This window comes from Lissotriton helveticus, chromosome 9 (genome assembly GCF_964261635.1).
Source record: "Lissotriton helveticus chromosome 9, aLisHel1.1, whole genome shotgun sequence".
NCBI lineage: Eukaryota > Metazoa > Chordata > Amphibia > Caudata > Salamandridae > Lissotriton > Lissotriton helveticus.
In genome coordinates, this window is record NC_136070.1 from 1,277,508,480 (window position 1) to 1,277,522,810 (window position 14,331).

The 14,331-nt window shown below is 43.6% G+C and overlaps 1 protein-coding gene across 2 annotated transcripts in view; it reads right to left on the bottom strand.

The window, feature by feature from the left end:
• Window positions 1–14,331, bottom strand: part of MTMR14 (myotubularin related protein 14) — a 200,769-nt gene that overhangs the window by 70,487 nt on the left and 115,951 nt on the right. For both annotated transcript variants that reach the window (XM_078661856.1, XM_078661855.1), the window contains exon 14: window positions 2,628–2,698. In XM_078661856.1, coding sequence (XP_078517982.1) covers window positions 2,628–2,698 — 71 coding nt within the window. The remainder of the gene's footprint in view (window positions 1–2,627; window positions 2,699–14,331) is intronic.

The window sequence follows — 14,331 nt, forward strand, 5'->3', positions numbered from 1 at the left end:
AAATAGTACTCCTAGAAAATATTTATGAACTGCATTTTAAAATGAGCAAATACGCATGTGTAGATTTGCTCATGCGAAAACCTGAGTGGTTGCAAGTTTATTTTCCCTCCAACCACTTTTTCCCAACTCTGGAAGAAGGTTTACGTCTGCCATTGTCAGGAATACATTTCCAACATTTCTCAGTATTGGAAAAGATTAAAGAGTTGTTGAAAACCCTTAAAACATGCAAGTTAGTAGGTTTGCACAGACTCAAAAGGACATTCCAACCCTGAAACTATTGTTTACCACTTCCTTTAGTAGTATTCAAACACTACTCTGGTATGAGCCCTGGCATAATCAGAGAGGCTATATAACAGCTCTTATATAATGAGATTGCTGCCATAATTTGTCACCGCACTACATGGCACCCAAGGGACAAGTGGATTTTGTTACAGGACAAGTAAATTTATGAAGCAACCTGCCCCATGGGCAAGTAGATATTTTAATAAATTCCACACCCCTGGTGAGGCGAAACAAAGTATGGAGAGATGTCCATGCAGAAGAGGGGAAAAAAATAAGAGTAAAGGAGATTACAAACAGCCATAGGCGTCCGGGGAGGAGAGTGGGAGAATGTGAATCTACATCACTGCATACCATAAACAGATGCTTACAGGTTAAGTAACTTTATCCGTTGGAGGCATGTGTGAATGTAGATACACATGCTGTACATAGACTCAGGTAAAAGACACAGATGATGGATGGAATTCAGAACAAATCAAACATTCTCCCCCAGTCACTAGATCTGGGTTAAATACATTGTTCTTTTGCTCACCATGCCACCCCAATTTAGACCCAGCCATATGCAAATTAGTCTTGCCCCTGTGCCTCATGGGAACAGTCCAGTACAAACTGCCAAGCCAGGTCCTCCTTGGACCGGAAACAAGCATCCTGGGACCGGTTTTGGGGCATCACAACCCCTCATCAACCAGGCCAGGTAGATCTGGATCAGAGTTCCATGGGTCACCCTGAGGAGGAATGTTATATGGATCATCCCCTTCGCCATGTCCACCCATGTCAGAGCGAGGCGACCCATGAGGTGCAGTATCAAGAGGTCTCCTAGAGAAGCAGGTGGGAGAAGGAGAAAGCTTAGGAACAGGGTGCAGAGGTGGTCGAAAGCGGAGTAAATGGCTGGTCGCCTTATCCATCTTTTCTGCTGCTTCACTGAAATTGGTACATCCAAAGCTTCCTCAAAAGATAGCTGCCGCTCGGGAGAAGGACCTCACAGTAGATCCCAGAGAATGGGCATTGATTCGGCATGTATGGGGATGAACGACCAGATTTCTTTTTAACCTTGCATCGATCTTTTAGTTTATGGTCGACAGGCTGGCACAGACGTCAGATTTGCTGGTCAATCGGAAAGGTTTCGGCTCAAAGAGTGCCTTCAGTTTCAGCACGGAGAGTCTAGTTGGCGCCGAGGTAGATGTAGTAAATGCAGACGGTTGGCTTGATGTTAGCAGCAGAGTAGCCAGCACCGAAGCAGTTTCTCCAGTACAGAGCCAGATCTCGGCGCAGCGTCTGAAGCAAGTGGTGAGAGGCGACTATGGCCCAAAGATGATAGTTGTCCAAAAGCCTGGGTGGCTGTGTGCCTTTTGGAGGCAGGCTGCTAGACTTGAGGGCAGATTCGAGGGCGAGAGGACCCAGCACTCGCTGGCAGAAGATTCTCTATTTCGAGCTCAGAACCGTTTCTATCCTCAGGGGAGAACGCTTTTTCATCTGCAGCAGCAAATTGTGGATGATGTCCTCTGGACCGAAGGGGTCTTGAATGTTGTTGCTACCCTTGCGTGACATCGAGGGATAGTCTTTTTGGACCAGTACAAACTGTAAGCATCACAGGTGCCCTTGTGATCAGGAGACAGGATCAATTTACAGACCTGATAGAGGTTGCTCCTAAAGTATTTCACTTGGCAGCAAGGACAGTATCTGAATGGAGTCCATTTCATCACGTTTGAGGCATGGTGGAAAGAGAAAGCAGTAGGCATAAGAACAAACCCCGCTCAAGCAAAGTAACAACCATCGACAAAAGACTAAAAGAAAAAGGGGGACGAGATCAAAGAATAGCTATGAAGGGGAGGAATCCCTATAGACCAATAGAGTGTCGACACGGAACACAGAAGCGCACGTCTGAACAACACAGCGGAAAAGAAATCAATCTAACAATCGGGACTATGACAATGCCTAATACCAGCAAGAGGAGTCACACGATCTCGTGACATGAAAGACTTCAAAGAAAAACAATTTGCACACATCCGTGACCAACAGTAGATGGCAGGAGTAAGCACAGCATGGGTATCTACAGCCATACATGCCTCGAACAAATAACTTTCCCTTTATAGCTGAAGGAAAGAACCCCTGACATTTCTAAAGTCACCAAGTAGCAAAGAGGAGGTTATTGGAGTTAAAACCGGTGATGTCACTAGCGCTCCACTGGTATTATGGCGAGTCAATAACCATGCAGTCATTGTCTATCGATTCATTTTTACACTTGCAGCGAAGGGTTAGGCCTGCCCACCAACATTTATTAATACTAGTACTTCCCCCCCCCCCATAAAACCACAAAACACAACTCGCTCAGCAAATGGGGGTCTTACCTCGATCTCTTCACACTGGCAAACTCCTCAGATGTGATGTGCTTCAGAAAATTGAAGCAAAAGTAGAAAATCTAAAATAGAAGACATAATAAATATTCTGAAATTACAGTTGAGAGATGGATAGAGTAATCTAAAGGAGTAGCAAAACTGCATATGCTCAGATGTAAATAGTTTAAGTTCACACATGCCCTCTTCAACAGCAGCCTTTCAGTAATATGACAACAGGATATCAAAGAAAGTAGGCACTGAAAACAAAGCATGATAATTAAGAGACAATATTACCCTTTCCGGAAAAGAAAGGAACCAAGCATTCTGGTCGTATTTTTTTTATACTATTTATTAAACCTTCTGGTCACAACCTTACATGGACACTTCAATTCAATAGAACAATTATAGAGACTTGACAGTTACATAGTAAAGCACTCCAAACGCAGTGAAACACGATAGTTATTATAATTACGGTGATGTGGGATCGTCGTGGGAAGGAAGGACAGGGGGAGCGGGGTCACACATTTCCACTATACACATTCCATCTGCCCCATATAGCAATCCATTTCTAGGGGCACCCACAAAGCATTCTTGTCTTGAGCCTCTGTTAACAAATGCTTCCTGATAATAATAAAGTCATTCACCCTCCACAGCCACATCCAGACTACTTTTTTAGATTTCTTTATTTTCATGGAGTCTTTCCAATCTTCCCCTACACAGGCTGCAGGATCTACAATTTTCTATACCCTTTCAAAAGTATACAAATAGAGTCTGTAGAAGGAGATTTCCTAATGAGCAGTGAGATTATTAGAAAGAGAAGTAGACTCAGGTTTGGAAAATCTCAATCTATACTACTATTCTATTATAAAGCAAGAACTTTTGAGCTTTGAGGCGGGTAAACTCGGGAACCACAGCGCCAATCCACACACCCGATACATCATTGTAATGGTCAGGGTGTGCAGATGGACATAGGCTATATAAATAAAACAAATATACGTTATTTAAAAAATTGACGATAAAAAAAAAAAGTAGTCCCTTGCAAGTAGCGCTGGCCACGACCTGCGTGGTGACATCGGGAGTGCGGGGAGGAGCGGCGTGCAGGAGCGGAAGAGGAGCGGCGGACATCACAACGTTCTTGTTCAAGTCACTAAGGCAAGCCACTTAGCAACTGTCTCTCGCCAGCAGCAGGCTTGTGCATTCCAGTTTATGAAAGCAAAAGTCCACCGGCTCTGGGGTTGTGGATTTTCAGGTCCCACCACAAGTGTATGCAGATACCCAGAGCACCTGCCTGTTTTACGCGGCGTTAAAATCTGCTAAATGCACAAACTCGCACTCAGAGAACACAGTGAGATGAGCCCCAAATTCATGGGAATGTCAGGGAATAAAGTTAGCGCACAGTGTGTGGGGGAGAGAAGATGAACTGAGCTGCTGAGCGGAAGTGAGGAGGGGGGGAACCTACAGATGGCGGAATCCTGGCAGAACGGCCAGATCCCGACGCACGGGGGGTGACTGTAGGCGGCGTCGTGCGAGCGCCGCCAAACCTCTTACATGCAGTAGCAAAACCTTTTTTAACAAACACATCGATTTTCGTGCTAATGAACTCGAAATACAGGTTGCAGGTGCATCAGTCAGGTTGTCTCGAAAAGGAGGAATGCAGGCATGCATCTAGCGAATGTTTACACATAATGCACTTTACGTTGAGTGGGCGCAACCTAAACTTGCAAGCCCCAAGCATCTGAACATAGTTAGTCTCCGTAAGAAATGTAGAGAGCACGGACACAGATCACTTCTAGCCTGCATGCGCGGTGTGCATATGCACCTAGGTCCGGGCCTCTTGGCCCAGTGACCAATTAATCCACCGAAGGGATCGGTGTTTGACCTTATGGTCTCAAGTAGAAATCCTGATAGGTGCACTCTGCCCTTCGACGGTCGATAACATGGGCACCATTGAGCTGGGTAATAATAAACACCTGTTATTCAGAGCTAAACTGCTCAAAGGGTAGGGTGACCAGATCTTGAGAACCCAAAACCCGGACATTTTGCATAAATAGAAGGACTACAATTTTACATCAACGGTGCTGCGCAGAATTACAAATCTTATCAACATAGGAACACAGTAGAAGCGCTGGAAAAAAAACAACCAATGTCATTTTTAAAACGAGCATCATACCCGTTAATTAAATTGCTTACTTTTAACTGCTGCTAACTGGCACGACTTTAGAATCTATATCTATACTATACTACTATTATAAAGCAAGAACTTTGGACCTTTGAGGCGGGTGAACTCGGGAAACACAGCGCCAATCCACACACCCGATACATCATTGTAATGGTCAGGGTGTGCAGATGGACATAGGCTATAAATAAAACAAATATACGTTATTTAAAAAATTGACGATAAAAAAAAAATGTGTCCCTTGCAAGTAGCGCCGGCCGCGACCTGCGTGGTGACATCAGGAGCGCGGGGAGGAGCGGCGTGCAGGAGCGGAAGAGGAGCGGCGGACATCAGCGCGGGGAGGAGCGGCGGACAGGCTGGAAGGAGCGGTGAGGAGCAGAGGACAGGCGGGGAGGAGCGGCGGACAGGCGGTGAGGAGCGGCGAGGAGGAGCGGTGGATGAGGTAGGTTATTTATTTAATTGGGGTAGAGTCAGCGCGGGTGTGGCAGAGTCAGCGCGGGTGTGGCAGAGTCAGCGCGGGTGTGGCAGAGTCAGCTAATAGTAGTATAGATTTATTAAGGTGCGGGGAGCGGCGGATGAGCAAAAAACAAAAGCAAACGTTACATTAAATGAAGCAAGCGGATGAGGTAGGTTATTTATTTATTAAGGAGCGGGGAGCGGCGGATGAGAACATTACATGTGAGCAAAAAACAAAAGCAAACGTTACATTAAATGAAGCAAAAGCAAAAATGACAATCGTGTGCCAAAAAAATACAAGAGCTAGCAAACGGTGCATTACAAAAGTGACAATCGTGAGCGTAGCAAACAGAGAATTACAGGAGGAAAAAGTGACGTGTGCAGGTTACAAAAGCATATAAAGTAAACATAGAGGTATAATACTGCAATATATGGAGGAAGGCTCCGGGGGACCCACGGACAACGTCGGGGCGGCGGGGGGCCTGAAGCCTAATTGCTTCCGGACAACGTCGGGACGGGCTGCTAGTATAGTAATAAATAAATCAGACTTGGTGGATGCATGGAAGAATTGGAGCTATAGTACAAGCTCCGCTGGGCCTTCCCAGCGATATCCAGAGGAATCCGAGACAATTGGGCTACTTAGCGACGTGGAATAGGTAACGGGACAGCCACATGGCATAAAACTGGTTTCTTGGAATATAAATGGACTAGGAAACCAAATAAAGCAAGAACTCATACAAGAATTGTTAGAAAATAATGAGATCATTTGTATCCAAGAAACCTGGCTATGTGGCGTACCCCCGGTAGTTGAAGGGTTTCGACCACTCTATCGTCCGGCAGGAAGATCAAGGTCTGGTCCCTCAGCAGGTGGCCTACTGACATTGTTATCTACAGAGATAGTAAAGAATGTACTTCAGCCAGTCGTAACTTGTAAATGGTTGCTTGTTTGCAGAATAACCACAATGTTTGCTGATAAGAAGTATGAAAATATGTTGATTTTAAATGTATACATGCAATGGGGTTCCCAGGAGGAATATAAGGTCGAAATGGGTTATTTTAAAAATGATATGGATTTACTTTGTGATAAATATGGTTCAGATTTAATTTTGTTAGTGGGAGATTTTAATCATAAATTAAACCCAAAGCTGGTAGATCTTTGGTATACAGATATCTTGGCATCATATGACATAAATCAAGCAAAGTTCACTGAAAGCTCTTTGTCAACGGGTGATGCAAAGCTGGAAAATTACCTAGCGACAAAAAGTCTTTTTTGCATAAATGGCAGGATAGCCCAAGACTGCCCCGCAAGAAAAACTTTTAAACAGGGGACTCAAAATTGTCCTATAGACTATGTCTTTATGTCAGCGTGTAATTTTGAATTAGTAAAAGACTTTAGGATTAGTCATATGGAAGGCAGTGACCATAATATAATAGAACTAGAACTGGCAAACTTACTGCAGACTGTCTCCGATAAAGCAATCCCACAACAGATGGATTACCCGAAGCGGATAACAACACGGCTAACAGAAGATGATATAGAAAAGTTAACCAGACTGCAACTAAATATTGAGCTAGGGTGTATGAGTGGCATAAACTTAACCTGGTTTGTTGAGAAAATAAATCAAGTAGTACAAAGCATAAGTGTGGCATTAAGATCTAATATAAGGTTCTCCAAGTGCAAACAAAACACCCAGGTCAAACAAGGGAAATGGTTCAACAATGATTGTCTAAACAAGAAAAGAGAAGTAAGGAGAGAAGAGCGTAGTTTACGCAAAAAATTCGACCAGGCCAGGGCCGAAAAGCTAGTCAAATTAAACAGAGAATACACCACACTACTTCATAACTCCAAAAGGGTCCATAAGGAAACATGTTGGGGGAGATTGCTGGAGGCAATCGAAACTAAGAACATACGTCCATTCTGGAAGCTGGTACAATCAGTTTCAGGACTTATGGTAGCCTCAATGAACTGTGTGGTAGAGGAGGGAGCTTGGGAAGATTACCTGCAGGAATTATATTCTCCGGGGAGAGAAACAAATGAGGAGGAATTAAGGGACTGGAGGGGCGTGGTGGAGGACCTAAAATTAGATGTTTCTCCTACAAACGTGTTACATACAATAAGGACCTTGAATTTACCAAGAGCAGCAGGCCCAGATAACCTACCAGCTCTGATAATAAAATTAAAGGTGTCCTGGTGGGCAGAATTCTTCTCTCAAATGTTTCTAGTAATCCTAGAATCAGGGATGATCCCAATAAATTGGAAGGGAGCAACAATTAGGCCGATTCATAAGAAAGGGGATGTATAGTCCCCTAAGAATTACAGATTAATTAACCTACTAGATATTGGCGAAACCTTTTAGCTAAAATAATATTAGGTAGGTGTGGAGAAGTGTGGCTCAATGGTTAGAGCGGCAGACCCTGATGCAGAGGTCTGGCCCGGGACCAGGGTTCAATTCCCGCCTCGGCGGGTCTTGGGCTCAATTTCCTCGGACCTGATAATTCTCGCCTCGGTGCCTACTCTAACCATGGGTCCCGCTCTGCAACTCTGGGCAATAGCTTGCTTAATCTCCACAATGACCCCAACAGCACTGAGATGGCTGGCTTCACCTTGGGGGTGCCCAGGAGTGGACATTTCACAGGGAAAAGCCAGGAAGGGTTCTACAGCGGTATGAGTACAGCGCCAGGATGCCCCTTTGCTGGGGCAGCAGTGCGCTTTACAAGTACAAATTAATTTAATTTAATTTCAAAAGATTGGGCCAAACAGGGATCCATTGTGCCAGTCGAACAGGGAGGCTTTAAAGGAGGACACTCCACTATGGACCACTGTTTTGCCCTGTGGGCATTAGCCCGAAAGTCAATAGAGCTAAATGGTAAATTGTTCTGTTGCTTTGTAGACTTTCGGGCAGCCTTTGATTCTGTGGATCGTAACTGCCTCTGGGACGATTTGGAAAAATATGGTATTCCGGATGGCATATTGATGATTTTAAAAGAGTTACATAGTGGGAACTGGGCCCTGGTCATCAGAGATACACAGGGGTCTTTAACTCATAAAATATCTGTAGGGAATGGCCTTAGACAGGGGTGCGTTTTGGCACCCCTGTTTTTTTTGCGGACCTCCCCGCAGTGTTAGAAGTAGAAAGAAGTGCAAGTCCCAGAATGAGTGGAAATAAAGTGTCTTGCCTTTTCTATGCAGATGACCTTGTGATCCTTGATCAGACTGAAATGGGCCTTCCGAGGAAATTAAATGTTTTTAAAGATTACTGTGATAAAACGTTTAACTGTAAATATGCAAAAAAAAAGAAAATGTATGCTTTGGAAAGAAAGGGAAAAGTTTTAATTGGTTTTTAGGACAAGACAAACTGGAAACAGTCAAAGAATATAGATACTTAGGTCTCTGGTTCGATAGCGCGTTAAAATGGAGCACTCACTTGGAGACGTCAGTCTGTGGGTTGAAAAAATTCAACTAAGAATATGGTGATATGTCGCACACACCTATGATAAAGGCATTCGAGGCAATGATCCCCCGCAAGTATTGTATGGGGCTGAAGTTCTTTACCTGAGTGGTAAACGTGGGTGGGATCGTGAGGAAGGAAAGATTTTAAAAATGCTATTGTCTCTACCAAGCTGTACAATGATCCAAGCGATCAGAATGGAGCTAGGGCTAATAGCATGGAGCGTACAGACCCAAATGGCTTTAGAAAGATTTTGGAAACGCCAGGACCCAGGTGGTGCGCAGAAGGTCTCACTCTGGTGCAGAGATGAGATTCAAACAAATAGCCTTGGGTGGCAAAGAATGTAAGAAGAACCCTCCAGAATATAGTGGTGAACCTTAAGGTGAGCCTTTCGCAGCCATCCCTGGAAGTAGACTTTACTAAAAGAATGCTTAGAGACAACGGGCTCCTATTCAAGATCGCAAGATCTAGACTATATGAGCGAGAAATAAATAAATAAATAAATAAATAAATAATCGGTCAAATGGTTAAAAAGCTCATGGGAAAATGCAGCTTGGTTCTCATATTTGGATATCCTGCCCAATAAAGGGTTAAGACACAAAATTCTAAAGGTTCGTATTGGTATTAACCCTTGGAAGACTCAAGAAAAAATAAAGGCTGCACTGATTCAATTAGATGGTATTTGTATATGTTGGTTAGGAATAAGAAATGATATTTTGCACATATTGCACATTGATTTTAGCTATACGGAAATTGTTTTTACGTCCAATATTTTTAAAATACAAGGTTATTTCACGTGCCCAAGCAGTTTGTCTATTTACGGATATGCCATCCTTAGACATTACAATTGCATTAGGAAAATTCCTGAAAGCAACAAAAGATTATGTAAGGGAGTTAGTAAAAGAGGGGTATTGTTTTTAAAAATTTTTAGCGTTTTCCACTATTAGGAATTTTACGAATGTAGACTCTTGCAAACTGTGCCAAATGAATAATGAAGGGTTTTTGGAGGTTACATTTTGTTGTATGTATACTAAATTGCTTATGTATTACTTACATAATTATTGTAGTCATTATCATGTGGAACTTATTCGTGTTTTATGTATTGTTTAAAGACTACGGTCTACATAAACAGCGTTTCTCTCTCTCTCTAATGAGCAGTGGCAAATGATATTTCAGGAACAGCATTCATCTGAAACCTTTAGCCAGCGAAGAGAGCCAGGCGGTTTCCAATTCAAGAGTCATTCTGCAATCACAACTTACAAACTGGTTGGAATAAGATCTTCAGGACCACGCGGTCTCACCACTTACTAAGTAAAGGTGACCTTTTTTAGGTCTCGGCTAGAAACGCGCTGAAAGCGCGTTCTCGCCAGAGAACTATAGTCGGCGTCTCAGCAGTTTGAAGACGACTAAGTGAGACAAGACCTGGCCGCGCGCAGCGTTTTCTCATAGGATAACGTTGTGCGCGCGGCCAGGTCTGGTCTCCACAGCATGGCATTGCATACTGGATCGTGACGCGCGCCTCTCTGGAATGCAGGGGGAGTCTGCAGAGAGGCGCGCGGCGCTGATAAACAGGCAGGCACTGAGCTGCAATCACTTGTGAAAATGGCAAAAGGATTCTACATCAGCAACCTGCTGGCCATGGTGTGCATTTTGTTTGCCCAACAATGCCTGGAGCCGACACCACGGTCGAATGACTTATAACTGGCAACGGCGGGAGGTTCCTTGTTGTTTTGGGGGTGGTATGCACGAGCTGCTGCTTGCTGGTGTCACTGCGTTCCTTGTCCAACAACAGATAAAGGGGGTCGGGCTGCCCGCTGCACTGGCGATGTGAACCACAAGCAGGACCTCTTGCGATGCTGTAGGCTGTGGGTCAGGCGGGCAAGCGTTCCGGACGTACATTACATCAGGTAAACCAACCCAGTGAACTCAAACACGGACAGTCTCTCTACCACTATAATTAATAGGTATTTGTTTTCTTTACACACTGAAGCACTGAGAGAACTCTTTAGTAGCCGGTCACGAGTGAACTGACCATCGGGTTACAGAACCAGGAAGCATGATTGAACAAGTCATAGTGATCTCACAACTAAAAAGTTATATTCTGTGTCATTAAAATCGGTTAGCACCGGTCTTAAAACGCTATGCCAGACTGACCTTAAATCGTGTAGTATTCAGTTAAGGTGTAAAATAAAAGACCTCCTCTTTTGTTATGAAGATGAATCCTGAGCTGGAACGCATTTATTGTCTCTGTTGCACAAGTGTTTGATTTCCGAGCCTCCACTCCCTACAATACCTTCATGAGAAGTTTTTGACTGCTCGCTCCATTACCCAGAGTCTCAAATGCCGAAAGGGTGTACATGGCACCCATTATGCAGTGCCATAGTAGGTGAGGCCCTGAGGCATTAGTGGTAAAAGGCCCCCAAACATCATCAAAATGTGCTCCCTACATTTTCGATTGCTGGAAACTTCACACACTAAGATACAAATGACTGTACTTCAACTAGCACAATACCACAAAATTGAAACAATGGGAGACGGAGTGTGTCTGAGGACAGACGAGTAGTTTAACACATCTAGAATGAGACTGCGAAAGCATGTCCTGTTACTTCGGGGTTCAATAGTCTGAAAATGAGTCACCAACAGTTCCCCTGAGGTCTAAATGCGGTACAGTTCAATCCTCTACCGTACCCACTGGCAACTGAAGTGAATAAAACACTGCACAGCCTTAAAGACAACTGCAGCTAAATGTATCCACCAAGATGACCATATACAAAAAGAAAAAATCATAACCAATTAGACTAATTTCTGCATAGGTATGGATGCATTCGCCATTAGAGGGAGCCTACTTGTAAGCTGCAGTGATAGGAATACTAAATCACTACTTCACACATACACAAAGTCATTAGCAATACATTTATTGAGCTTATTATTCACTCCAACAGCAATCCTTTCAATGCCCTAGAAGGAAGAAAGGCTGAATCAACCCTGCTGAGATTCAAATGGGAGATCCCTGGGCATTCTCAACAGTGACACAACAGTAACAGAACACCTCATTGCAACCTGCTGGCCATGGTGTGCATTTTGTTTGCCGTGACTGCTATTGCGACTATCATCGGGCTGTCCATCGTATATTCTAAAGAGATGTATAAAAATATGACCATTGCGTGAATGGAGCCCTCATGATTTCTAATAAAGCAGCTGCGTTTTTCGCCGTGCTAGGGAGAGGTTCCGAGGCGCTGTGGGGCGTGAGTTACAGAGGCAGGTGCCGCATATGTTTGCCTTCATTTACCTGCTTTCTGTCAGAGCTGAGCTTGCGCCTGCTCCACTTCTTCCAATCCAGAGCTCATCCCGGGGCACAAGCTGCTGCACTTTTATTGATCAACTCTTTATCCTCTGCCTAAATTATTTAACTGCCTCTCTGTGGTGAAGCATGTTTATTTCTTTATTGACTAGAGGGCGAACAAACACAGACTGGAGCACGAGCAAAAGAGGGTGGGGAGGAGGGCCGGGTTTAGGGCAGTGCTTAATTTGTATAAAAAAAAAAAAAGTGCCAGGGCTTCCATTTGTAAAAATTTAAGTGAAAGGGCACTCGTCAGGAGGCTACTGTAGTTTGCCATACAGATTGCCCCTGCCAGCATTGCCAATGCTTTTAACAAGACAACTACTAACATCAAACCCCTTACAAGTGTGTCAATCTGGACTATTTCAGGCTGCCAAAGCTATAAGAATGGCTTGGTCGGCAAGTCATTTTTGATATATATTGAATTAATAATGTACTGTTGTTGTGGTCATCTCTAAATTGGCCAGACAGCGCCGCCATGTGGCAGACTGTCACAAGCACCAGTGCTGACAATTAAGTGCTGCGTGGAGCACCGGAAACCACTGGCTCAAATTAAGCAGGGTTGGCAAGACTAAGTCAGAGGGGTCTCTAGAAATACCACAGGCACAAGTGGATGTAAGATTTCAATGCGTGAACAAGACCGACCACATCCTCTTCTGGTTCTTGCTCGTTCGCCCATTTCTCTTGTACTTACCTTTCACTTTACTAACGCATTGTCTGTCTCCCATACTCTATCCTTTCATACCCTGTATAGTCTAGTTTTTTCTTTCCTCGGTTACACTACCTGTCTCTTTCCGTTTTCGGCACTGGACTGTGCTGGACTAGTTGCATATTACATCTAACTTGCCTACTCTCAGGCAGTGGAGCCGAATCCGCCTTCAGGTTCTCAGTCACAATGTGCTTAAAGTACACCACATACCCACAACCACACAATCCCAACCAAACTTGTAATCGCAAAGTCAATTTCCTAATCAAGCCAGCGCTACATGTTAGCGCTAAAGCAAAACTTAGAACTCTATCTAACACACAAGTCTTGCTTGATAGTCTACCTACTGGGAGCATATGGTGTTAACCGTGGTGATTCTAAGCTTGAGTGCCTTTTTCAGACATTGGAGCAGAGCTGAACCCATGCCAGCCTTCAGGTTCTTAGTCACAATGTGAGAAATTTATACCAGCTGCGTACAACCCAAACTTGTAATCGTAAAGTCAATTTCCTAATCAAGCCACCAACTGCATGTACACTTTAGCACCGATTAACCACAACTGACATAATGGCTGACACTGCAAGAGTGCAATGGTCCACGACAGTTAATTAAATTCGTAGTTACCAACATTTGAAACAAGCATTTGCAATGTAATAGGTCTCGCATTCACGCGACTTTGAGCTATTGGCATTGTAAATGACAATGACTTTTATTTATGTTTTGGTTTTTAAAACATAAATAAAAGACCTTGTCATTTACAATGCCAAGACCTTAAACTCGCGTTCATTTACAATGCTAATAGCTCTAACTTTTGCAATGCCGAGACCGTTGCATTGTAAATGCTTGTTTATACTGGTCACAGTTGAAAGACAATCCAAATGAGAAACATGGCAAATGGCAAAACAGGATCCTCTTTTCTTCTACAACAGTGAAAATACATCACTAAGTTTCTGTCAAAACAGAAGTCTGAAAAAGTGTTGAATAGCTTATGAGTTTATCAGAAAGAAATTCATAATGTAGGCAACTGGTTACTAAACACAATCTAGAAAGCAGAGCTGAAGAAAGTTACTCAGCCTAGACAGAAGAGAACACCTCTGACATAAACCACCAGATGTGGAACAGATGTCAGACATCCAAATGGTGGGCTCTAACCACTCTTGTAAAGATCAGAAAAGCACATTTAGAATGACACTATCACATCATTCACTATTTTAAGATTAAGTGATATGACGAAAGTGTGAGGTAGGGACCTTTCCCAAAAAAACACTTGAATTCAGCAGGGAAACTAGATGGGATCCCAAATATTTTTGTGCCAAAACAGTACACACACCTGAAGAAATCGATGTAATAGATGAGCCAAAGACTGTTTCCTCCTGAAAGCACATGCTTCAAGATTGGAGCACTCCTGAGTTTAACAGAAATCAGTTGCGTTCAAAACAAAGTGCCTTGACTTCAAAAGGATGGACTTACCCTCTTAAAATGAGCTTTAAATATAGGCCCAGAAGGACGGAGAGAAAATCCAGAGAAAAATAAGTTTACTGAACTGACAATACTCGCTTTTGCACAGAAGACACTTGTACCTGCATTGACC